Consider the following 27,810-nt stretch of genomic DNA (forward strand, 5'->3'; position numbering starts at 1 on the left):
AAGGATGATAGGCAAAAGAGGAAACCAGAACTGTACTTCCTTATTAATTTATATCCATAATATAAAAATATTATATAGATATTATATATTATACAGAATATTATATTATAATATAACATAATATATCTGTAATATAAAAATAACTTACAGGTTATTTTGAATGAAGTATATATAGAATTTTTACTGGCTCAGTTTTTAGCCATACCTAAATCAAATTAAATCATTTTTCTAAGGTAATCTTTACATAAGATATGGATTGATTAATGGCAATCTATTTGCATAGCCAGTCAGAGGCAGTAGATTCCTTATTTAATGGACTCTAAGATAGTGAAAACTATCCACAGTGAAATGTTATCTAGATGCTGTGTCTGAGGTTTGTTTTACTAGGAAGATTCACGCACACTCACAAGGTTTTCTTTTGGTACAGCTGCTGTCTTTTGAGAAACAAGAGGCTGGGCTTTTGGTAATATGTCAAGTTCAAGAGAACAAATCACACTCAGAGATAATTTCAGGGACATTTACTTAGCATGAACCCTGTAGCTGGAAAGACACATCTATCCTGATGTGGGTCCTTACCATGAAGAACAAAAAGTTAAGTACGGACTGCTGCAAAAAAACCCAGACATCTAATGTTCTTTAGCTAGAACTGTATTAGACCATAGTTACCCAGTTTGCATCAGGAAATAAAAATAGTGTCCCCGGTGGTAATTGTACACACATGATTTTAGTGTTGTGCCTCCATAAAGCACCCAGTCTTAGGTGAACAATATCCCACCCCCACTGACCATTAGTTTTCATAAAGGAAGGGCACAATGAGAATACATCATTTAATATTTTTACTCTGTTTGGTCCTTATCTTGCAACTTTATCCATTAGTGCTGACCTTGAACTCTTAAAGAGTTTCCATTAGCACAGACATTCTAGTGTGTTCACTAAAGAACTCAAGAACCTTTCCATCCACCCCCCCATATCTGCATCTGTCAATCTGACCAGAAGGAAACAAAAGTCTCTTATTCAGAGGTTTTTTTGAATGTACACTATAATGCCTATTTTTCCCCCAGCAATATCTCTGAGTAGATTTCCTAGTTAAAATGCTGGACACTATCCTTCAGTTTTGTTTAGCCAGGTTTCTGAATACATAAATAATATATATATATATATATATAAAAATAAATAATAGAGGAAGGAAAAACACATGATAAGTTTCAACATAATTAATGATGGCATGATACCAGAAAACCTTTTGAGTAAATGATATATTGTAAATGCTTTTCCCTTTTTTTTTAATTTCTGATTCCATTCATTAAAGTAATTATAATCCTTTTATTCCTTAACATTTTCATATATGCTCTTATAAAAATCAAAATAAAAATACAATTTTAATATTTTCTGAAATATAGATTAGCATGCAGAAAAATTATGATTTTTTTTTCTCAAGCAACACCTGTTTGTTTTCTGCCCTTTTATTATCAGCATGCCAGCATTTCTCATTAGGCTATTCACATTAAAATCAAAACATGCAGGAAGAAAAAATCAGCTCATTTTATAAATAGAGAGAAAGAACATATAAGTACAGATTCCAACCCCTCTCTGGCTTTTTGTCCATAGCATAGCAGACGCAATGAATTTCAGTGTAATATCTAAAAACTATAGGTAGGAAATCAGTTTTTTACACTAATAGAGAACTCTCTGTATCATTATAAAAACACTACATAATTGTTATTTTAAATTCAGTTAGTAACTTTGGTTACATCTCCTGATCAAGATACAACATAAAAACTGACATGGAACACAAGTTTCTCCTTCATTTTTAGACTACCTTGTTATGTTCAGTCAATAGTTTCACTTGTTATTTAATTTTTCCTTGAAAGTGCAACAGATGACACCAACAGAATATGTCCAGAAAACTTTATATTTTAAAGATCATTTTAAAGTTGCAGAATTGCATTTGTAGAATCCCTTTGAAAAAGGTCAACAGAACATCTGGCATCCTCAAGAAAAATAACAGAGTCTAGCACTTGAAACATGGAAGATTTTGTATTCCATATCTTTCTAAGTACTTTGGCGAGGATTATGATATTTTGGTGCAAATCATCCCAGAAAAAAGTTCAGGACTCAAGAAGACTTCCCCCAGTTTGGAGAGTTCATCTTACAGTTTTGTAGTATTGATGAAAGAAACTTGACAGACTTTCAAGGTACTGGGGATAATAAACTGATTGAATAAAAATTTTGATTCAAAATTGTTCCTCCACTGATCATTTCAAGGCTTTTTTTTTAGTCCATTTCTTCCATACATTTAAAGAAATTCCTGCAATCTGATTCCAGCCCTGAAGGTGTGGGGCATTCCAGTCAGGAAGGCTTTGCTTGCACTGAAAAGAAACCAAAACACTGGAATGACGGAGAACGATCTTGGGCAAAACCTGTTGACTTCTGAATAAACTGGACCTCTAGTTTCCAGAAGGCTAGGCTGGTTATTGCAGAGACTAGATTTCCTTCTTGTTTCTTACAGTGGTTACCGGCAACATCGTATATGGGTGTTGTGGGCTGTAGTTCAAAGGTAAACTTCAGTTTTAAGTTTCTAGAAACAACTAAGTAACCTTATGGCTGTTTTTGGAAAACATTGTTACACTATTGACTACACTGTGCACTTTGCTTCACTTCTGTATGCTTTTTCTATGCTTTCGAATGCAGTTAAAGGTAGTGATATATATGGCACTTACAATGGCTTCTGCAGAGAGATAAATTCCATTAATTAGTCAAAATGAAATATAAATTTACAAATTGCAAGAGTACTTAGACATTACATTGTCCTTTTAACTGCATATTCAATTCAGTGCATACTAATGCTCAATTAACATTATAAAAAAATCAAGGTTAAAATATAATTAATGTAACTATAGCTTCATTATAATTAAACTAATTATACTGATATACAGTGTAAAAACAGCCAACTCAGCCATTATATCAATGTAAATTTATTCTGCCTTTCAAGTTAAGCTATTTGAATCACATTTTTAATTATTTATCAAGCTGAATATCATACCTATCAAAAGAGTCCAAGTTCTAGCTATAAAGAAATATTTTACTTTTCCCTCTTTGGAGAGCCGTTCTTTGGTTCTATGACTTTGTAATCCAGGAGCTGAGATGGCTGACACTTAGTTCAAATAGGATGAGGAGTTGCTGTCATGGAAGATCTCTATGTGGTAGGAAGAAGGAAATTCATGGGAGATAAATTAATTACATGAGGGAGACTGCCAAATGCTTCCATCCTCAGTGGGACAACTTATGAACAAGATGACATCTTGTTTATCCATTTTTTTTTTTCATTTTTTTCACATATGCACCCCCCTACATTTTAAGTATGAACTTAAAGTCAACCCTATGCAGGAAAGTACAACAGCAAAGACAGCGTAATAGAGAGCACCAAAAAGGCAGATAAACCACTAGTCACATTGTTCATTATTTTACATTGACCTTGACACGGCACTTGAAAGGATTTTGACAATTTCTCTCCAAAGCTGTGTTTAGTGCTCCTCACTTGAAGGAGGTTTTATGACACTGAAGAAGGTTTAAACAAAAGTATAGAAAGGGGAAGAAAACAAAGAATGGCCAACGTATACTCACATACACACAAAAGTGGAACAGATATACAGAATCTGCTGATACATCAGCCCAGCAGACATTCAAAGACTATGAAGACTCACTTTGTTCTCCTTTGTTTTGCTACTTTGTTAAGTGTCAACTTTTCTTTGTACATATTTAATGCAGACCTTACTTCTTCAAGCTATTTGACAGAAAATGTAACTACAAAAATGTTTACAGTTTTATATGCTACCTTTCATTTAGCCAGCTCCCACATTGGTGGCAATCTAGTTACGACAGAAGAGCTAAGCATAAGCTAATTTGAGTCCACCTGTAGTCTTAAAAAGGAACAGCTGTGCTACAGAGAACACAAAAAACCCTTCTAAATGTCAAGCAGGCCATGCAGTCAACTTTTATACATATCTAAGCTTCACAACTCTTTTTTGTTCAAAAGCCAATAAGACTCCTAATGCCTTATAACACCATACTTTGTAGATACAAGGAAACAAATTTTATTAAAATACTCTCCTTTCTAGTAATTTTCACTTTTGTTTTTAATATTTCTGCCTTTCACAAAAGATACTGCTGGTACTTTGCTATCAGTACTTTATTTCCACATCTTCAAAAGTAACTGTTTCAATGCTGCTTGTTCCTTTAGAACTCTTTAATATTGGGGGTGCAAATATCCCTAATGTGGAGACACACTTGTGAGATGTTAATTATTTTTATGTTTCATTTGCACTGAAAATAGTAATGTTAATGAGGTACACAAAATAATAAAATAGGCAAAATCCTCTGTGAATGGCACTATCTCCACAAGATTGGCTGTGGTTGGTGATAAATTCCTTTTATTTCTCTTACTAGACTATCTTTATCTCATAACAGTTGCAGCCAGAATGGGTTTGCAAATGTTATAAGTTGCCTAAAAACGATTTCACCATTTACCCAGAGGGATATGAAAATTAAAAAAAAACACAGTTTTTTGATATACTGCTCAGCTTGTATAATATAAATGTGCATTTGCCATATAAATAATGAAATACAAAGTTTAGACACATAGCGCATTTAAAATGTCTACTTAATTTGTAATGTATCAGAAAGAAAAAATCATGATGAAAGCAGATCAGAAGCCTTCCCTTCCGCAAAAGCCTGTCCCCATCAAGAAGAATGCCAGGAAACACTGATTTGCAGAAAAGATGAAGTTGGCTCTAGTATTTAACAAACATTCCCATTTAATAACACCCTCACTTCACTTATGAACCTAGTGATACTGAAAACTGTTACATAACATCTAGCTTTTATGTATTTTACTAAGCTTTTGTTATGACAATAGACACAGTTTTCTCTCAGATTCTAGGAAAAAGCTCCTTGAGTTATTTTGGTGGTATTAAACATTCAGCAAATAACCAATCTAGAGGCCAATAAATCTTTTAAAACTACTTGCAGATGTTGTGAATCTGCTCTTAAAAGACAGTTGCTTCTAAAAGGTATATTTTTTTATTTTCTTTGAGAACCTAGCAGGACTTCTCAACTCAACTTGATTTTCAGTGTGCAAGGCTCTTTCTGTGTAATTCCATGCACTTCCAGAGCTTTAGGCTGACCTTCCAAAAATTCTACTTTGCGTTCAACAAGTACCTTTGACTAAGCTCATCCTCCATTTCTAGTCATCATGTTGTTCAAAGGAGCAATAGCTGTTAAATAAAATTCAAGGCTGTTTTCAGTGCACCTGCCTCAAAAAGACACTTCTGACTTAATTTAAAATTCAGTTAAGTGGTTACAACAGCAATCAGGAAAATGTACATATGGGTTTGTTTGGGTTTTCTGTTTGTTGGTTGGTTGGTTGGTTTGTTTTTAAACCAGGAACTTTCAAGCATAGTTATTCAAGGAAATGGGAACTGTTATGAATCAAGGATTTTCTGCATGGAGTTAAACCAGTCAAGTCTCCAATATTTATAATAATAATTTTGCATACTTATTTAATTATTTGATCATGAAGAATGTATCATGAAGGTAGGTTTAGATTAGATAGGAAGAAATTCTTTACTGTGAGGGTGGTGAGGTAGTGAAACAGCTTGTCCAGAAAAGTTGTGGAGCCCCATCCCTGTAAGTGTTTAAGGCCAGGTTGGATAGGGCTTTGATTAAGCTGGTCTGGTGGAAGGTGTACCTGCCCATGGCAAGGGGCTTAGAACTAGATGATCTTTAAGGTCCCTTCCAACCCAAACCGTTCTATGATTCTTGGAAGGATCCATCAGGCTACAGTATCTGGTCCTTTCAGGATCACACAGGACAAAAGTTGTGTTCTTGCCATTCAAACCCAAAAGAGCTGGGGTCTAGATCTAAACTGCTGCCTAATTATTCATCAGAAATACCTATCAGAGGTAATGTGTTTATGGAAACTCCTTCGTGATGTAAATTTTAAACTAAGAAGTCTAGATCTGCTGACCAGCAAATTTTCTGTAGCTGTGACCAACAACTGCTTTCTTCAGCTCACTGTCCTCTCTTCTCTGTGCCAGGAACATCAGGCTTTTGAGTGCACTACAAGAGTAAGAAAAGGAAAAGACTTCTTACTGTAATATTCCCCTTCTTTCATTTATCTGAGGCCTAAATGCGAATAGTCCACCTAAAAGTCCCTGGGATGAGTAACTTCAGTCAATCTTCAGCTGCTGAAGAAGGGTTCTCCAGACCTTGTGGTTACCATCTCAGCTACAGGAGAGCCAACAAACTTGTCCCCTAGTGATTTTCAGTAGTACAGCAACACAGTGCACCACGATCTGTTCAACAGCACTTAACAAAGTATGCAGCAAGGAACAAAGTCAGGAGTGACATAAATTTGTTCTCACAGCCTCAAAGTTGTTTGTTTCCTCAAGTTTAGCTACTGTGTAACGACAGCTCTTGCTCTTGCCTTTTTGAGTTAGTGCTAAATTTTGAAAACTTGGGAATCTGGGTTTTACACTCACTTCAGCCACTTCAAACACAAAAAAAAATTCATAAACTTGATTGACACCACCATAATACAGAGTCCTAATTAATGTTGTCAAGGATATTTTGTACACTGAAATGCAACTGTCTAAGGCTTTCTCTCAGGCCTTCTAAATGTGTCAAATTCCATTACCTATATTTTAGTATATGGTAAATAACATTGTATCTTAATATATGCTTTCATGTTGGATTTATAAAAACAGTATGGAAAACGGAAGTGGCACACATAATGTCCAGGGAGAGTGTTTAACCTACTGTCAAGTGCCAGTAGCACATTAAAGTTGACCTCAGAAGAATTTTTATCTGCTTAGCCACAGGTAAATAACAAGACTGATAAGAGGAATAGAAGCATTGTTAAATTGTTTTATAAGGTTTTTGTTTTTTTTAAATAATCTTACAGATTCTGACAAAATAAATCATGCAAACAGTCAGCAGTGTAAGTGCCAATATATGTGAGGATGAATTATATTCTTATAACTTTCTACTTGCTTTCAAGTGGATGTTAAAATTTTAGAATCGGCACACCAGATCACATCATTTGCCCAAATACAGACCTGGTACCATGTTGTACAGAAAAAGCCATATGCAATTCATAAATGCACATGCGGGACCAACCGCAAGTCCCATTAAAATCTACAGTAAAATACTGCTCAAAATCTAAACAAAACCTGGAAGTTTAAATACTGCCATGATGGCAACATTTTATAAAAAGAAATTATTACAGATTATTTTATTTTTCTAAATCTCAAATCCTCCTCAGACCTCCATCGTATCCCAGTATAAAGCCTTCAACCAGTACCAAAGAACACCAAATATTGATTTTTATCTAATTTTTAATCACTTTTGTTATATTTGTTGTTACTTCATATCTGAAAAGTTCTGTCTTCTGTTCTGGGAAATTATGAATGAAAACAACCATCTAAAATTCTCTCTAATCCTTGTAAAGGCTCACTCACATAATTTCTTATTCTAAGAATAATTTTCCTAAAATCCCTTTTTTTTTTAAATCATTTCTGCTTTATGATTAACAATTCTTTGATGTTTTGCTGTAAAAGATCATGAAAAAACACAGTGAAGTAAAATTATATTTGGTAGTGGTGATGCTGTCTATTTCAAAATAAGTATAAAACTTCCATAAAATGGAAGTTCGCAATGATTGAAACTATTTACTCTTTGAAGTGAAATCTGCTGATCATTATTTTTGTAGAGAAGTGAGAAAATACTGATCTGTGAAAACATTGAATTTCTAAACGAAAGTAACTTGTCATTTTAGAAATTGAAAAATTCTTCTTTTAAAAATTTCTTAATTAAACCCTTGACCTCTCATTGCCCAGAAACATATTTTGAAACGTACATCATCTAGGAAAAGAGAAGTTTTAAAACTGAATTAGCCCAAAATACATTTTTATATATACATATAGATTTTACTACTGACCAAAAAAAATAACTCTACTTCCCCTCCAATTTTGTTGGGAAAAATGATAAATATTGGTTACATCTAACCCAACGTCCATTATTCATTTATCACTCCATCAAAGTTAGCCTCAATCTCACCAACACTGCCTCTTATCCTAATTACATAGCATATTGATCAAGTAATTAATTAAAGTCTCTGAAGTGCATAAGTGTAAGAAAACATTTTAAAAGTACCCACTTGAAGCACTGCTCATCAGTCTAAGCCTGGAAACCTTTCAGGGCAGCACTACTATGGGGGATATATGTCCATGCATCTGAATATACTGTATGTTAAGATTTTTTTTTTTACAGTTTTAAAAGAATGTGTGTTAAGTCTTCTTAGAGTCTACTCTTTTGGTACCATGCAAGTTTGTTCTCAATTAACAGAGTATTCAAACAGAATTAAATAATGCTAAAATACTTTTCTGCAGATACTTAACAGGAATAAAGCAAGAGACATTTAAAAGGGAACAAAACAGGTCCTTAGAGTACAGTATAAAGGACTGAAGACGTGCTGAGTCTTTAATCATTGGCATTATCAATTAGCACCATTCTGATCAAACTCTTGTTATTTACCCAGTAGGAGTCCGAATAACAGCACGTCCTGCAGATGGGATGATATCTCCAGTCAGCATCTTAAATGTTGTGCTTTTTCCAGCTCCATTTGTTCCCAGGAGTCCAAAACACTATCAGAGATAAAAAAATGGGAAAAAAAACCCAAAACAAACCCAACAAAAACAAGGAGCAGGAGCAATTAATCTGCTATGCTGAAAAAAGTAAGTAATATTAATTCTTCAACAGTTTCCCCTTTTCTCAGTTCCTATCATATGTCTGTAAGATACTGTACATGGATATACTATATGTGTAAACTCCCTTTCCCACAGAAAATCAGTTTTAAAAAACCCCATAGATATAATATTTTGATTACCTCCTAATATCTAAAAGTGACTTATTTAGGATTATAGCCCTCCACTTAAAACCCTGCCCAGTAACTAAATGCATTATTTATCCATATTATTTGTAAATACTACATTTGTACCTGAGGATTTTGGGTCCTATTGGAGAGCCCTGATCACCAGTCCACAGAGTTAATAATTCTCAGCTTCTTATGAGGTGCTTCACTCAGTACAAGTAAATAAATACAAGACAGCCAAGAGACACACTCACTCTGAACACTTATTTTAGGCCCCTATCTGCAATGAATTTATGCTTCAGCTGTCATAGGATTCATAATGGTAACCTCCTGGTTACCTCAGTTACTCAACAGCTGATCAATAATTAGTCAGATGTCACTGGACCTGGGCTGCCATACTCTAATTTCTCAGGTCTTCTAATTTGCTATTAGCAACTAAGAAAAGTCTTTTCCCGCTCAGCAGTTTTGAAATTATCATCTGTAATTCCCATAAGCATAACAATAATGGAAAAACCCCCAAAACACAAATGCTGTTTAATGCTAAATTTGAGTTTATTAAAATAGTATATTAGCATGTTATATGCTATATTAAAATATAGCGTGATGATTTCAGCATGGAAACTAAAAGTGTTCCTTGGTGACAAATTTAGGATTCAGTCCACAGTTTACAATTGAATTAGATATTCTTTGCTTTCTCTTTGAACATTGGGGTGTTATGCTACCTACTCATTTTTTGTGTTAGCTGATAACACAGTAACTTAGTAAAGACAAGAAGAAGAAAAAATTAAGACTCGGATGAATTTGTAACCCAAAAACTAAGTGAACAGTTGCTTCTTAAACACCACCAGAGTTTCTGCTTTTATCCAGTAATTGATTTTCAGAAATTACTCCAATTGAAGTTGTTCTGCTGCTATCTACAGATCTTTCACAGTAGACACACTGAGGATGTTCAAACAATTGCTCAGAATGAAGTGTTACTTTATACAAGGGAACAAAAAGACCTCTTTACCTCTCCCTTTGGTATTCCCAAGCTTATGTTTTCCACAGCTGTGTTCTTTTTACTGAAACCTCCATAACATTTCCTGAGGTTGTACAGAAGTAGCACATCATTACCAGTTCTTCCACCAAAGAGTCGCTGTCGCTCCATTTCTACATCAACATCTTCTGATGGGCTGACCATGTTGTTAATTGAACAATGACCCCTAAAACAGAAGATGATAATAAATCATATATAGTAAATTGGTCACTGCTGCACTCTGAATAACTCTTATTTCCCTGGTTACAATCCCTTACAGCTTCGTGATTAATTCTCATCAGAATTTGAGGGAAACAACAACTATTTTTTTTTGTAGTTTCCATTAATTTAGGTACACCATGTTATCAAAATTATTTACCTTCAGATGTTCAAATATTTTCTTTCTGTAAAAATTAGTTCCATCTCCACTACAGCAGAATAAAAATGGTAACACACCTTTGCTTCTGGAGGAGATCCCAATGAAGGAAAAGACGCAAAAGGAGTAGCAGTGTTCCCTGAAGGGCCATTTCCACAAAAATCCAGCCCAGGAAATCCATCTCAAAAGGGCTCACATATGAATCTATTCCAAAGTTACTGGTGAGGTCAAACTTGATCTGATTGTACGAAAGCTCTATTAAACCTTGGCCTAAGCAGAATTGTGGGAATATGATGAATGCCCATTTGAGGATATTGTAGATGTTCTGAAAACTCTGTATTAAGATGCAGCAACGATGGGTGGAGAGAAAACAAAAAAAAACCAAAGAAAACCAAACCAAAACAAAACAGAAATTTAGTTTTTTCCAACAGCATAACAAGCGCACTTGTAAAGCTGGATACAGCATTCAAATCTCACTCAAGGTGAACTGATGTCTAAAACGCATACTGTGAACGATTTTTCTGGGCAGGGTTCATATCTTATTGTATTTTAGACTGCCTGGGGACATGGGTTTCTAAACTTCGTTGAGGTTCACAGACAGTATCAAAACACGTGGCCATGATCATTCTATTTTCTTAAAATTTTAGTATTTGAATACTATCAATTTTAAATCATCAACTTAAACCCAAACGAACACCAAATCTACTGAAAAACTTAAGTGACACATAATCCAGATCTGACCTCAAACATCAAGTTTTTGACCTGTACATGCGTGGAGATTCATACACATTTGGGTTCTCCTCTCCATCAAGTTGTTTAAATACCATTACAACTAATGAAAATTTACATATATGGAATGAGAATGCATATTACTATTTATACAGGGCATTACTGATCCTAGGAATACACGGTTTATCTCTTATGTCAATATTATTCAAACACATTTTACAATGCATATAATCTATTTAATGGACCAGAACAGCTCCCATTATATGCCAATTACAACTTAATGGTCTAGAAAATGTCAAAGTTTCAATTAAAAACCTTTTCCCGCTATTACAGCATGCTTTTTTTGGTTATAGAGTAGTTAAAATTCAAGATGATAATAAGCATTGCAGTGTATACCAGAAGAGAAAAATCATAAATGTTTTTTAAAAAAGTATGTTTTTCTGCTGGAAAAATCTTATCTGTGCATATGTATAAACATACATAAACTCAAAAAAAACCCATGCATGTATGTGTGTGCATACATTTCAGTTATGAAAAAGTTAAATCAAAGATTTTATACTGACCTGCACTTTGGAAATTATAGTTAACAAACGAGGTAAGAGAGTCACCAGCATGGTACACAGGCCAAACACAAAATTTAAGGAGACATAAGAAATAAAAGCTACATCTGAACTTGAGAAGAATCTGGATACAAGATACATCCATGGTAAAGTTGCATATCTGAAAGTTAAAGAAACAAAACTGTCAAAAAACTTATTTTTTTGTCTCACCTCCCAAAAAAAAAGTCAGTTATCACACTAGAAAAAAACCACAGTTTTTACTCCTTATTTTTAAGATATACAAACAAGTCTTCTGAACAATGGATTAAAAAAAAAAAAAGACAAATTTTGGATATGTCTTCTTTATCAAAGTACCTTATGATTCCATAGATGTACACTGCCATGTGATGGGCAGATATGATCCATTTTTGCATATATCAACTGCAGATATTTACTGTTACTATTTCAGACAGCTCACAATCCTGATTTCTGAATGACTGCAAACCCATGCACGTTAACAAGTCTCTTACATAGAGATACAATTAAAACCAAATACTTAAATCATGGATCCTAAGCAGTCAGGTTTCCTTAGAAGCTTTCATAAAAAGAAAAAAAGAACGAAAGAGGAAGGAGGGAGTGAGCAAAGAAAGAGGGTGGAAAAAAGAAGAAAAAAACAATAATCCTTGAACTGGAACTGTGCCAGTGATATCTGAGAACTGAAATATCCTACAGACCATGCTTTTACCTAAACCAGGTTATCAGTTAATATAGCACAATGAGGATAAGACAGCACATCCATGGCTACATTACCTTCAATGCAAATCTTTAAACAAGGAGGGAAGACACCCTCTCTCTATTCTGACAAGTCAAATGATGCCTATCCAAAAGGAAGTAGTTATATTTTTTATAAAGAGGCTTTTATAAAGACTAAAACAATGCCCAGGCAATCTGATGAGCATGCATGTCATGTGAAGGAAATTTATTTTCCATTCAACATAGCACAAGACATATCTATCAAACCAGCAGTATAGAGACTGCAGGAGTATAGGTGCCAGTGCACAACATTACATGATGATAAGTATATATGTGTATATGTAAATATACACGTGTATATGTAAATGTGTATATGTAAATTGTATATGTAAATACTTATATAATATTAATATAACTGTTTTAATAGTGAGCTCAATGCAAGAGTAACTAGCCAAAAATCTGTGAATGGACTTCTTCGTTGCATCAAACAGCATTTTAGATTACAAGCCATGAAAGATCTTTTTGAATTCAGTGTTCTGTACTTTATAGATGAACTTTTTGCATTGGAGAATGTCAAAATCCTTTCCTTAAGAAACAAACTGGGAAGTAATAAAGATGTTATGCTCAGTTTACAGGACAATAAAGGTTAAATTACTCAATGTTTGGATCTCAAATGAATATTGTAAGTATTCAAGGTCACACTATACTTTTCAGTATCCTGTTGCCAGTCTTAATAACACAATCTTTTGTTCACTTCATGCACATACCAAAATCACTGTTCTGAGTGTTGCTCTGAATTACAATATCATAAATACAAGTCCATCCTTGGAAACAGCTCAGGAAAGAGACATGATTTAGAGTGCTGTTACTCTGCTGTAAATTAAAGCAAAATTTTATTTGTTTGCTTATAGCTGCTAGGAAATGAGTAAGACTTTCAGAATACTAAAGTTATATAATGTTCAAATGCAGCCTTCAAAGTAGCTGCCAGTCACATCTACATTTCTATCCTCTTTTCCTTCAGCTTCAGTTGCAATTTATTATTTTGTAATATCAAAAGAGAACGTTTTGGACAAAAGTGCTTAAGCATTTGGACTACAAAACACGACTGCTATCATCTAAAAGAAAAAAAAATGCAGCTTATTTAAGAGACCATTATATTTTTAAAGGAAATCACTGTTAAGGTAGAACACTAGGAAACTACTGATTACTCTTTCAAGCATAGCCCCTTCTGGCACACCATTTACCTATTTTATATAACAGGGCTATTTTTGTCTTTATTCTAGATCAAAAATTCTGCACAAATTTACATTGAAGAGACATTTTAAAAGGGAAAAAAATGCATGATGGCATGTAGATGAATGAGGGTTACATGAGCAGTACTGGGGAAGGATAAAATTACCACAATGGGCTTCATCATGTTTACCATGTCTTTAGGCTAAGTAAAGGGTAGATGAGGAAGACTGGAAACTCTGAACTTTATCATTGTCCTTGAGATGTGTTAAACTTACAACTGACAGCTATTGTATTTTTAATTCATGTTAATACATATTGAATATATAGACTTCCTTGTAAAAATTACTCCAGTATCTGTTATGTCAGCCAAAGCTGATCAGTACAGGAGGGATTATACTGGGCTGATTATGGAACATCGGCGGTCAACAAAAAAAGACATTCCAGCTTTTCAGTCAATGCTTATTTCTCCTGAAATATCCAAACTTTAACTCAACATTTTGGTTAAAACAATGCCAGCATAACTGGCACTTGGTAGTACACTGTGGGCAGGACCAAAGCCTATATAACAGCACAGAAAACATGTCATGACTTCAGCAGATGTACGTCTATACTGTATGTTTCATTTGCTGCTTGACTAAGATTTCTATAGATGCTTATTCTTCACTAGGGTGACAGCAACTGGATCACAAGAAGAATTCAACAGTTGTAATGATAATAAAAGAAAAATATGAGATTTAATAGTGTAAAATTTTTGCAGTAAGGCTGATTAGAATTTCTGCCTATAATTTGAAGGAATCACTTGATCAAAGTGCAGAACAAAGGAAGTGAGAGTGGTACCTGAGAGTGATATAGAGAGGAGAAAAAAATGAACCTTAGATGTTTCATACAAGTTATTTACAAGATCATGACCTCCAGAATATTTCATACTAGTCTGGCCATTCATGCCCAGGAAAGATGAGCTCAAACTAGAGTTATAAGGAAAAATTATAAATAGAATTATCCAGGGAATTTGGAAGGCCTTTTACGAGAGAGGACTTGGCTTGTTTGGGCTTGCAAAAGATGTTTGATGAAGGAGAATTATGAAGTATGGCTCTGAATAAACATAGGCTGGAATTTCAAAGAATAGATCCAGTTTTGAGGATACCAAAACAGTTTTCCAAAAAATGAGTTACTGGAGGCACAAAACCTTGAAAACAGTTTTAAGATGCAATATAGTAAATCAGAGTGTTTTTTGAAGTGTTTATCTGAGACTCTTCCTGGAATAGAATATGTCATGATCTTGCAGAAGGTCCTTTCTACTATCTTTCCCTATCATTCTCTCATGAACTTGTTATATTTCATTATCTAAACATCTGTCTTGTAAGATAAGCATTCCCCCTATAAGGATAGTCACAATTAGTTGCTTGAGACAAGGAAGAAACTTCTCAGAAGCCTTTTCCTGTAACTAGTAACCCTCAGCATTTCTCCTGTCCCTTTGGACTGTATGTAGGAAGAAATAAAGGAACAGAATAGACCATGGGTTTGATTGAACTCAGGGCTCAACAACCTTGTGTTAATAGAGATATCAATCCCCTGTTTAATGAGTTATTTCAACTTTTTAGAAGTCCTTTTTTCTTTTTTTATGTGAAACTAAGCAAGAGGGTAGTATGGTATAACTTTCCAGTCTCACAGTACTATTTGGAGACAAAGCTCCAACCAGCCCGGTACTCCACATAGGACTTCTCATTGGAAATATAAACTCCAGAAGCTATGTTGAATTACAGAAAATGGTTAGAACTGTAATAAAAGACAGCCATTTCTTACCTTCTTGATGATATTCTTCAAAGCTAAGCACTGAAATTCTGACCTATGTTATTATTCCCACATGACTGTTATAAAGGCCAAGTATTCTCTGAGACATTTCCAGTCCGTTTATTTTTTAATGTGGGAGCAAATCTCCCTCCACTTTTTAACTTTCACACTCTTGTTTCAGCTTGTTTTCTCACTATATTTTGCTGAATCATAATTATTTCCAAAGACAGAAAACCATGCATCCAGTAGCAGGTGCAAACTATGTTTAAAGATTTCTCTTTGTTTCCTAGAAGTTATAATTCCACAGTAGCATTTCCAATCACATACCCAAAGAGTATCAGCAGGAGAACAGTGGCCGCCAAGTTCTTCCGGAAAGTGAAGGCTGATAGCTGGAAGGCACTAATAACACCAACACACAGGGTAACTGGAACCATGTAAAATAGCTAGCAACAGAAGGAAAAAAGATATTGAGCAGGTGAGCATCTCTTACTGGTCTCACTTAATTTGCATAGAAGGGCTATACAAATCAACTTTTCCATATTTGCAATATAATTACACTATAAATTAGAAAGGAATAGGCAGAAGAGATTGGAGATTTCATAGTCCACACTTGCCATGAAACTGCCCCCTACACATGAAACAGCCTGACAAGATAAAATCCAACTACAGAATATTCCCCTTAATTCTATTTCTATTGACCTTTCCAGTACATCCATTTAACAAGCTAACTCTTCCAGATAATGAGTCCGTGTGGGGCTATTGCTCCAAAACATCAAATTATACTCTGAATACAGAGGCTTGTTTTCAGAAATAGCAGTTCCACTGATTGGTGCTTCAGTCATAGGAAAATAGCAAGGATACAATTTTAAAAGGGACTTTAATCATAGAATCAACTGGGTTGGAAAAGACATTCAAGATCATCAAGTACAACCCTTGATCCAATACCGCCGTGGTTACTAGACAATGGCACTAAGTGCCACATCTAGTCTCATCTTAAAAACTCCAGGGATGGTGAATCCACCACCTCCCTGGGCAGCCCATTCCAATGCCTGATTACTCTCTCTGTAAAAAATTTCTTCCTAATATCCAACCTAAACTTCTCCTGGCAGAGCTTAAGACCATGCCCTCTTGTCCTACTGCTGGTTGCCTGGGAGAAGAGACTGATGCCCACCTGGCTACAACCTCCTTTCAGGTAGTTGTAGAGACTGATGAGGTCTCCCCTGAGCCTCCTCTTCTCCAGGCTGAACAACTCCACCTCCCTCAGCGTCTTCTCATAGGACTTTTGCTCGAGTCCCCTCACCAGCCTTGTTGCTCTTCTCTGAACCTGCTCCAGCACCTCAATGTCCTTCCTGAACTGAGGGGCCCAGAACTGGACACAGTACTTGAAGTGTGGTCTCCCCAGCGCTGAGTACAGGGGAAGAATCACTTCCCTGGTCCTGCTGGCCACACTGTTCCTGATCCAGGCCAGGATGCCATTGGCCTTCTTGGCCACCTGGGCACACTGCTGGTTTATGTTCAGCTTCCTGTCAATCCAAACTCTCAGGTCCCTTTCTGCCTGGCTGCTCTCCAGCCACTCTGTCCCTAGGCTGTAGCACTGCAGGGGGTTGTTGTGGCCAAAGTGCAGAACCCAGCACTTGGTCTTGTTGAACCTCATCCCGTTGGAATCAGCCCAACTCTCCAGCCTGTCCAGGTCCCTCTGCAGAGCCCTCCTGCCTTCCAGCAGATTAACAATCCCCCCCAACTTGGTGTCATCTGCAAATTTGCTGGTGGTGGACTCAATCCCCTCATCTAAATCATCAACAAAGATATTAAACAGAACTGGGCCCAACACTGATCCCTGGGAGACATCACTAGTGACCGGCTGCCAACTGAACGCAGCACCATTCACCACCACTCTCTGGGCCTGGCCCTCCAGCCAGTTCCTAACCCAGAACAGAGTACCCCTGTCCAAGCCATGGGTTGCCAGCTTTTTCAGGAGAATGTTATGGGAGATGGTGTCAAAGGCTTTGCCTTCACCTCATCCACCAGGCGGGTCATAAAAGGAGATCAGGTTGGTTAGACAGGATCTGCCCTTCCCAAACCCATGCTGGCTGGGTCTGATCCCTTGTCCATCCTGTAGGTGTTGTGTGATTGCACTTAGGATGAAGGACCACGTGTGCTGATGAAGCAAATGACAACTTTTATTGGGAATGGACACAGTATGTAGAAGAGTTACAGCCATTAGACAAAAGGGAAAGCAGTTTCTTTGTTTAGTCTTTTGACATATTGGTAACCAAATACTTGGGGGGGGGGGGCGGGATGGGATTGGTACAGGGGATTCATACCAAACTATTCAAGAGAGAGGGGTTCCGCATGCAACTAGCAATGTCAAGATGTGCAAATTGTGCTCAGTTCTGTTCTCAGTGTCTGCCTGCTCTGTGCACTGAATTTGAGCTCCTTAGGGCAATGACTGCCTGCATTTCTGCTGATATAATATTTGGCATTATCCTAATATAACTTAGATTCTGAGATGCAACTGCAACAGAGGAAACAAATCAATCTCTAGCTAAATATTCAGTGTAGAAGAACAACATCCTTACTATTAAAATTGGGCTTTCATACTGAAGTACAATGAAAACCTGTTACAAATTAAACCAGAGGCCATTACCTCTTTGCTACTGGGAAGACAGACATTTTTTTTAAGAGAAGGGCAATGGAGTAAAATGTAGATGGATGCAATGTGTTCATCTAATTCACAGTGTACTTTTTAAATGCCATATACAAATATCATAATATATCACTCCACAGATTTACGTTTCAGTTATCCTGAAGCTGTTTAAAAAATATGGTAGAGAAGTCACAAAGTATGTTTCAACAGACCTGGGACTTTTGTCTTGAAATAAATAACTTTAAATCAAATTCTATTGGAAATCTTACCCTGAAAGCATGGTGTATTACAGAAGTTGGGCATGTACAAAAAAAAAAACAACTTTAATTTTGCCCCTCTAGTGACACATGCTTAATCTGAAAAAAATCTCTCTATTTGTCTGTAAATTTTCTTAGCACTTACACATTTTCCATTTGTTGAACACAGTAATGAATACCATTCACCTGTACAAATACAGTAAGAACACCTTGATTCTCATGAGAGCAATTTCATAAATCAAATACTTCTGCAGGCCTAGTAAAGAATGTGCTACCCATAATACAGGAGACAGCCTGTAATACTTAAAATATGTAGAGGGATTTAAAATTTGACAGTTCATATATTCATGTGTTCAGTGTCCCTAAATGATCTGCAGCACAATTAGCATTTAAAGCAGTGTCTGTTCTTTCCCAGATCATGATTGATCATGCAGTACTGTGTTGAATTTGTGAGAATGTTTTGAGAGATTGGCAGAAAATAATGAGGAGTTGACTTTGCTGCACAAGGAGAAACTGAATGATGAAGGACTGAGGTTTTAACCAAGCCCTTTTATTTGAAACATCAGAAAAAAAGAATATCAAGATTGACTGGTCAAGTAAATAACATTTGAAGAAATGTGCTCTTACCTGAAGATTGCTCAAGTGTGAAAATTCTGATTTCAAGCATGGATGGGTGAAGATCTAATGTTTCAGAATTAGAATAGTCTGAATGAAAACAGAGTGTTCCAAAAACCTCTGGGTACCATAGAATCATTTAATTTGGAAAGGACCTTAAGAACATGAAGTCCAATCATTAATCCAGCATTTCCAAGTCCACCACTAAACCATGTCCCTAAATTCCACTTCTACATATCTTTTAAGTACCTACAAGGATGGCAACTCCAACACTTCCTTGGGCTGCCTGTTCCAATGCTTGCCAGAAATAAAAGATACCGATTATAAGTATCTCTCATGTTATCCGCAACAACAGACAATATAATCATCCCTTAAAACAGCCAACTACTATCCTCGGTTTTCTCCACCAGTCTGAAAGATTTTGCCAAAAGCACAAAAACTCCTGCTATGAGCTGCTGTGTGGAAGATTCTTTCTGTCTAGGTTGATTAGCCAACTTACTTTTATTTGTAAAATAGTGTACATGCCTAAAGCTAGCAAATACTGTACAATTCAGCTTTGGGAAGCAAAGAATGTAATCCCTGCACTGTATTAAAGTAGGAAAGGTGTCCCAATGCTTGTTAGCATGACAGCCACGAGCTCTTACTCAGCACAATTCAAATCTTATTCATGTATCTTGTGATCATATCTCCTTTTGCTCATTTATGACAAACTAGTTAAAAATTTACACCTGAACACATGCTGCCCCACACAATACATACCATATCACAGCAGAAGTTAGCAAGCCAATAAGTTTTGTAACCCAGGCCTGTGATGTGCTGCAAGCGTTTTGTGCCAGATACTCTGTCTTTCACTATGGCACTTCCAATGGATGCGGTAAGGATAGAAAAACCCAGCATAATACACAGTGCTACCCCACACTGACGAACATTCTCCATTCTAGGGTAAAAAAGAAAATGGCATAATGAAAACACAACACAATGGGGAAAAAAACCTCAAATGCTAACATTTTCTAGGTCAACTTCTTACCAAAATGGCACTAGACATTAGGACCTTTAATTGTGTTTGCAAACACGATAGAGTCACAGAATGGTTTTGCTTGGAAGAGACCTTAAAGATCATTTGTTCCATCCCCCCTGCTGTGAGCAAGGACAAAATGTATGTGCACTGTCAACATCTAATTAGAGAACAGGGCACAAGATGAGTTACAAAACTATACGAGAGTTACAGAGCAGAGTGTGTGTTTAAAGTCTGTATAAAACAAAGCTTTTGCTACAGAAAATTAAAATTTAAACACTTGACAATCATTTGAAGCAGTTAACCTGTTTAAAACCGTCCTGACACAGTCAGCATAAATTCAGTATTTTTCTCTACAAAATAATGCAACCATTTTTGATATAAACAGTGGACTTGACAGACAGTCCACACTAGAAAGTACTTCACTCAGTGTAACAGAATTGTGTCTATAAAGTCACAGCATCTATTCCATTCAACGTATATTCTGATTTAATTGATAGTTTAAATTGTCTGCTCATTGCTGCTGTTATACATTTTAAGAGTTTGCTCACATTTTGTCCTCATCCAGCAAGGCTCCTCCATATGGCTGGCTGTAGAGTGTTATCCCTGCAAAAATAAAAATAAGTCATTAAATAGTAAATGCTATGTCAGGACTTCAAATTCTGGAGTACACTGTTAAAACCTTTTACACGTATGAATGAAAAAGCTAAATACTTAGTAATCAACAGAAAGAGGTCAAGCACCAAGCTGCAAAAACAAATACTGCCTCCTGTTGAGTGATTTCCAGAGTTTGGATCCACCAAAAACCAATGAACAAACATAATCAATAGATGTTTTTATGCATTCTGATCTTCAGAAATTGATTCACAATGTTGTATATTGCTGCAGATTATACATCACAGAAGAGACCGAAGACAAAACCTAAAGCAGAATTTGTTCATATACCTAATCTCCTGGAGCAAGGTAGGCAATTTATACACTTGGTTTACATTATAGATCAGATTGTTTCAGCAATTTTTAGATTTGCAGAGAAAAATTATTTAGTTCACACACACACACAAAAAAAAAAACAAACTAAAAAGCACACCTCAGATAAAAACTGTAGAGTTTTAAATCAAAACCATACCCAGTTTGGAAGACCAAGAAAAATACTGAGTTGGCAATGCATTCTTAGGTTTATTTTAGTAGTTGGTGCAGTCAAGTACTACCACGTAACAATCTAGCAAAATGAGCTATATATTTTTTCTTTTTTCTTTTCAAGGAACAGAAGAAAAGCTGGGGGGGTAGAGGAGAAAGATGAAACGCAGTCAGTGTGAAGGCTGCTGTTCTCCTGGTCTTGATCCTGTTTGTGACTTATTTCTGCATGTGTGCCTGACAAGCGTACCACCTGTGCTGATTTTGTGTGGGGCGGAGTTAATTTTCTTCACAGTAGCTGGTATTGGGGGTATGTTTTGGATTTTTGCTGGAAACAGTGTTGGTAACACAGGGATGTTTTGGCTATTGCTGAGCAGCACTTACAAAGAGCTAAGGCCTTTTCTGCTCCTCACCCCAACCCATCAGAGAGGGGACAGGGGATATACAGGGAGTTGGAAGGGGACACAGCCAGGACAGCTGATCCCAACTGACCAAAGGGACATTCCATATAGCATCATGCTCAGCATATAAAATGAGGGAAGAAGGAGGAATAGGGGGATATTCAGTGTGATGGCATTAGCCCCAAGCCAGTGTTAGTCATGATGGAGTCCTTTTCTCCTGTGCCACAGTCCGAGGGGGGATGGGGCAGTGACACAGCATGGACAGGTCCAGAGTCAAGGCAGAGATGCAAATGGTATGTTTTATTGAGGCGTGTAGGGGTTTTTATGAATTCAGGTGGGGAAAGGGCTAGAACATGGGGTGGAGCATGAGACAGACAAACAGGGGAACAAATCGGGGTAGGGCCACAGGCAAAGGGGGAGGAACGTGGGAGGAACCGGGGAAGGAAAGGGCGAATGGTAACTGTCTCCTCTCTGCAGAGAGGAGTCTCCCCTACAGAGAGGGGAGGGGGGAAGCACGGAGCAGGCAAAACTGGCGGCAAGCCCGGGCGTGCCCAGGCTGTGCTCTGTGTAGTGTGGATACAATGCGATGCACATATCTGAAACCACATAATAACGTTCTGTCAATTGCTGTATGTCTTTCTCCACGCCAGGAACTGCTCCTATCCTGAGTCTTGCTCCTTCACACTCCTGGGGAAGGCTGGACACCTGCCGGCCCATGGGAAGAGATGAGTGAATTCCGTGTTTTGCTTTGCTTATGTGCATGGTTTTTGCTTTACCTATTTAATTGTCTTTATATCATCCCATCAGTTTTCTCACTTCTAATATTCTCTCCCCCATCCACACTGGGGGAGAGTGAGTGAGTGGCTGAGTGTATGGGGCTTAGGTTAAGCCACAACACCAGCACTATTTGATTAGAGTGCCTAAATAAATCTGTACTGTTCCAAATTAAAAAGAAACCTCCATCCTAACAGCAATTATAATCTTCCCAGTATCTTTGGTAAAGGAACAAATTGTTGGTAGCCTTAGATGGACTCTGCAGGGCACCACTTAATTGAACAGACTTTGTCATATTTTGCTAGAGTCCAGCTATATAAAGACAAAAAATGTCTTCATTCTAGTAACAGGTGCAATTTGACTAAGTACACATTTATTTTTGCCCCTTTAATATTTCATTCCTCATCTTCAAGCCAGAGTAATCTAAACATCACTAAAGCACTGCATGGTAAAAAGCTGAACAGCAGAGGATGATGATTAACTTGCCCACTAAACTAGTACAAGGTGAAGATTTTGTAAATAACAGCTAAATGCTGTACACTGAAGCCCAATGGTAGTTGGAAAAACAGCAGAAGATTCAAGCCATTAAGGTTTGATTCATCGCTAGTAGATACATCTGCTATCTGTAGAAGTCTTTCATGGCATTTGCCTAGAGGGGATGTTCAAAATTTTCCTTTGTTTTTCTTTTACACCATTAATTTTTTAAACAATTGCTGCTATTTGTTCTGAAGCAAAACTGGCATATCAAAGAAAATTATTTTTTCCCACTGAAACCAAGTATTAGCTGAAATTCCATTTATGTAAAGGAAAAGTAGCATGATAGAAAAAAGCTTAGTTCCCAGAAAGTTTTTATAAGCTTTTCTAATGGTTGAATAAAAATGTGCACATTAGAAGAAATAATCATAGAACCATATCAGGATCATAGAGTCCGACTCGTCTCCCTGTGCAGGACAGCCCAAGAATCACACCATGTTCCTGAGAGCATTGTTCACATGCTTCTTAAACCCTGTCAGGCTTGGTGCTGTGACCACTTCCCTGAGGAGCCTGTTCCAGTGTCCAACCACCCTCTCGGTGAAAAACCATTTCCTAATACCTAACCTAGATGTCCCCTGACTCAGTTTCAGACCATTTCCTCAAGTTCTGTCACTGGTTGCCTCCTCTTCCCCTCACGAGGAAGTTGTAGACTGTGATGAGGTCTCCCCTCAGTCTCCTCTCCTCCAGGCTGAACAGACCAAGTGACCCCAGCCACTCCTCATACAGCTTCCCCTCCAGGCCCTTCACTATCTTTGTTGCTCTCCTTTGGACACTCTCTAATAGCTTAATATCTTTCTTGTATCATGGTGCCCAAAACTGCGCACAATATTCAAGTTGAGGTTGCACCAGTGCAGAGCAGAGAGGGACAATCCCCTCCCTCAACCACCTTTGCCTGATGCCCCCCAGGACACGGTTGGCCCTCCTGGCTGCCAGGGCACTGCTGACTCATATTCACCTTGCCATCAAACAGGACCCCCAGCTCCCTTTCCGCAGCACTGCTCTCCAGCCTCTCATTCCCCAGTCTATACACACAACCAGGGTTACCCTGTCCCAGGTGCAGAATCCTGCACTTGCCCCTGTTAAACTTCATATTGTTGGTGATTGCCCAGCTCTCTAATTTGTTGAGGCCTCTCTGCCCTTGAAGGAGTCAACAGCTCTTCCCAATTTAATGTCATCGCCAAACTTACTTAGTGTTCTTGACTTTACAATGTCAGAAAGCTTTTGGAAAATGATCATTTCAGAAGCACTAAAATAAGAAGTTAACAAGATGAAATATACTTCGTTTACTTAGTACTGCTCAGTTAAATTGGCAAAGAGCAAAATCATATCTTCCAGGCCTTCTCTTTCATGAGAGCCAAAAAACTAGAGCCATAAAACTTGGCTGTGAGCCAAGTTCTAGTTACAGAGGATCTTCCCACATTTGTCAAGGTCTTACCTTCATGATCAAGAATTTGAATGTTCTGACCAAGCTGTCTTACTCCAAGATTCAGATGCCAGAAATATTACAGCAAAATAGCTTAAGGGGTAGCATTTTTAGAGGTTGCAAATCTTAAAATGATGCTCATGATCAGGAATTGCCAAGCCTGGGAGACCTATAGGCCTTACTGATTCACATCACTTTTCCCAAAATTATGAGACAGGTAAACCTCTCACAGGGACTGTGGTAGAAAATTATTGCCCATAAAGTGTCCAGAACCTGGGGAGTTTAACACAAATTCAGGAAGGTTCTTCACTATATTCCATTAACTAATCAGGGCTCATCTGAATCATATGCAATTGCTCTACTGCTATTAACTGTCTGCTGTATTCAGTGGGAAGAAAATGCACTACCAAAAACAGAGCTATGAATCCATGCCTGTGCTATTTTCTGTGCAAGTGAATTCATGCTCATAAACTTAGGCTTGCCCACTTGTATGTTTAGGGAACCTAGTCAATTAATTTAATAGAAGATCATCTGCACTACTGAAACTTTTCTAGAAGACCCACAGGGAATTAATGAAACATACAATACAGAACAATGACAAAAATACATAAAATATTTTACAAGGAGTAATTTCTGCCCAGGAATATTAAATGTCTCTGAAAGTAATCTCTCTCCTGAAATCACCATGGCCTGTCCCTGTGAGGGGCACAGATCTCAAGAGGAAAGTAACAAAAATTTCAGATTATTGCATTGGTATTAAACAAAAGACCATACACAGACATGCACTGCTATAACTCTCTAGTACAGAATAAACAGAGACTGTCAAAAAGAGATAATTGCAGAGGGAAATAAACCCCCATGACATTAAATAGTATAATGTTTGCTGCAGTATTTTATCATACAATACCGATCAAAAAGCAAATTGAACTGAATTAATTTCCTTCTATGGAAGAGTCATAAAAACTAATCACATTTCTTAAAAGTAGCAACCATTTTCTACAGTAAATTTCCACTCAAACCATGTAGTAGAAACAAAGCACTGCATTTTTTAAATTTACACACACAACTGAAATTAAATTTCCCAGGGTTGCTGAATTACAAGTAACCAAATATGACTGTGCTAAACTAAGTTCAGTTGTATTTAGAATTCAAAATTCTATCAATGCATTACATATAATACTTGCCTTTCATTCATTATTTTAAACTGTATCAATTAGTCTGGAGCATGAGGGTTTCTGAATTTGCTACTTTTTAGTATAATGATTTCCTCCCTACACCCCCTTGTTAAAAAATAGATGGTTAAATAAAACCAATAAACTGGTTTGTAATTCACAGAAGAAAAAAGTTCCCTTGAACTTAAGAAGTAGGTTACAAACTACCTTCCAATAGCAGAATAAACCAACACAATTAATAACATATGGTATTTCCTAGTATGTGTATTTTTTTAATTAAAAAACTCCCTTCCATGTAGTTTTATAACCTATCCCTTCCTAAATTTCTTCTGCCCACCTAGACCATCGTTCTTTACATATATCTCTGTCCCAATACAGCTGTTAACATGATGTAAAATGTACTTATTGATATTTTCTTGCCTTTATATGCCTTTTTACTATGTAAAGCTGCTATAATTAGGCTCATTAAGTTGGAAACTAACCATCATCTTTGAGGACTTAAAAACCATAAATGACATATAAACCAAGAAGTTCTAAATTACAAAGCTCCTACTAAACATATGCTTCTGGTGTTTATACAAAAGGTTTTTTTAAGGATTGTACTTGCAAGCCTTGTGTGAACAGTCCTTTGGGCAAATTTTACCAGATCAGATTCATAAGGGAAAAGCAAGACAGTCAATAACAACAAACATGATATGGTTCAGCACTAAGTCTGTCTCCTCCTTTTCATAAATTTCTCTGTAAAAGAGTTATTTTTTCCACATATACAGTTGCCATTATATTCTCCTGATTTAATCATGCCACAATTTTCTCTAATGTCCTACAACTTCCTTTGTCTATGTCCTCAATATGCAATTGGCCACATTAATTTTACAGTGATCATTTAGGCTTCTTTATGGGCACAGGTGAAAAATTGTGATAGATACCCATTCCAACCTTTCCTAAACTGTGCATAAGCAATTCAAGAACTAGAAAAATTGTGAACCTGAAGAATCTTATTGGGGCTTTAATATATTCAGAGAGTACGTGAACACCATGATGTTAAGTCTTTCTTAGACCTTTTAACCTTCTCCAATATAAAAATGAAGATTTTCCAAAATGAGAGGCACTATTTCCTCGATTAGAGCAGGTGAAGAGGAGGGCGTCTCAAAGAAAGAAACATGTCTGTATACATATTAGTTGATATTTGTGTGCATGTATAGTTCTGAAAAGGAATGAATTCAGATGTCAATCCCAACAGAGAGCACAAGCAGCAAGTTATTTTGGCAGTATATTTTCTTAGCTGCCTTTCAGCTACAAAATTTCTTTTCCTTTCTTTCCTCAGTCGTTTTGCCTATGGTTAACTACACTATTTTAGTGTATTGTTTTTTCTTTTTTTCTTCCTCTTTGTTTTTTTTCTTTCATTAAAGTAAAAAGCTCAGTTGTCCTATCTTGTATTGCTCAATGAAAGACTTAACTTCACACAACCAAGAACGAGGGCATTTTTACCAGTCCTGCAAGCCCCATTACTGTAGAAAAAAGAGTGGGAAATAGTCAGGCCTTTACAATTTATCTATAAATTTCAGAAATAACCTACTTGGGGCCTGGCGGAGGGGGAGGGTACTTACATCGGAAATGTCACTAGGAGCCCCGTGCTACATGCTTAATAGTAGAAAAGGCAATAAATAATTACTTGTACCCTCTTCAGCTTCTCTATGATTTCCCCTTAGTATTCTCCCTTTCAGGCTGAATGATCCTCTTCCTTCCCTTACATTGTTCTTGATTAAACTAATTTTAGACTCTAATGTGTTAAAAAGGCATTCCTAATCTAGTGAAATAAGTTCTTCATAGAATTTTAGAATCCTTTAGAACATTCTCTAGAATAGAATACTATACTTTTCCATTCTGGATAGAAAACTTCACAGGAAAAAAGGCATCCACATTAGACATGCTTGATATGAACAACATCCTGCCCTGTTGCCATTCAGGAGCTACATAACCCAAGACAGCTTTCCCCATACCAAAATCTCATTAACTGTCTGCAAATAGTACCCTCAAGAGAAACTGCTCTAGATCTTCTATTTCACATCTAAACCAATTTGACCATTTTTCAGAAAAAAAAGACACGTACAATTTGGCATAACCTTAGAGACTTGGATGTTTCCATCCTGTATATAAAGAACAGTAGGCACTGGTAGTCCAGTCCACCCCACCTGGGTGAAATTTTCTGCATAAACATGTTACAAAACCTGTGGTTTTTCAGTAAAAGTGATATGAACCCAGTAGTAATTTTTCAGTAGAGGTTAGAGAGGGAAAAATGTCAAAGGTCTTCAAGCTTGTATGCTATCACCATAAGTTACTCATGTATATTTTGTGGTTCTGCACTGTGTTTTGGGTGTATCTGAACCTGTCTCTTGGCACTCCTTTGTAAACGGTCTCTTCTGTCGTGCTGAGTCTTGAGTATATAGATCAACTTGGATCTGTGCTACTACTT

At 36.8% G+C, this 27,810-nt stretch overlaps 1 protein-coding gene across 1 annotated transcript in view; it reads right to left on the reverse strand.

Annotated features, from left to right (window-relative positions):
• Window positions 1-27,810, reverse strand: part of ABCA13 (ATP binding cassette subfamily A member 13) — a 168,444-nt gene that overhangs the window by 30,390 nt on the left and 110,244 nt on the right. Inside the window, exons 42-48 of the mRNA XM_027682847.1 lie at window positions 20,451-20,505; window positions 19,644-19,821; window positions 15,693-15,808; window positions 11,613-11,769; window positions 10,401-10,654; window positions 9,939-10,131; window positions 8,593-8,702 (exon numbers count right to left, since the gene is read on the reverse strand). Of these exons, the coding sequence (XP_027538648.1) occupies window positions 8,593-8,702; window positions 9,939-10,131; window positions 10,401-10,654; window positions 11,613-11,769; window positions 15,693-15,808; window positions 19,644-19,821; window positions 20,451-20,505 (1,063 nt within the window). The remainder of the gene's footprint in view (window positions 1-8,592; window positions 8,703-9,938; window positions 10,132-10,400; window positions 10,655-11,612; window positions 11,770-15,692; window positions 15,809-19,643; window positions 19,822-20,450; window positions 20,506-27,810) is intronic.

Source organism: Neopelma chrysocephalum, unplaced genomic scaffold (genome assembly GCF_003984885.1).
Source record: "Neopelma chrysocephalum unplaced genomic scaffold, ASM398488v2 Primary Assembly neopelma1_22b, whole genome shotgun sequence".
Lineage (NCBI taxonomy): Eukaryota > Metazoa > Chordata > Aves > Passeriformes > Pipridae > Neopelma > Neopelma chrysocephalum.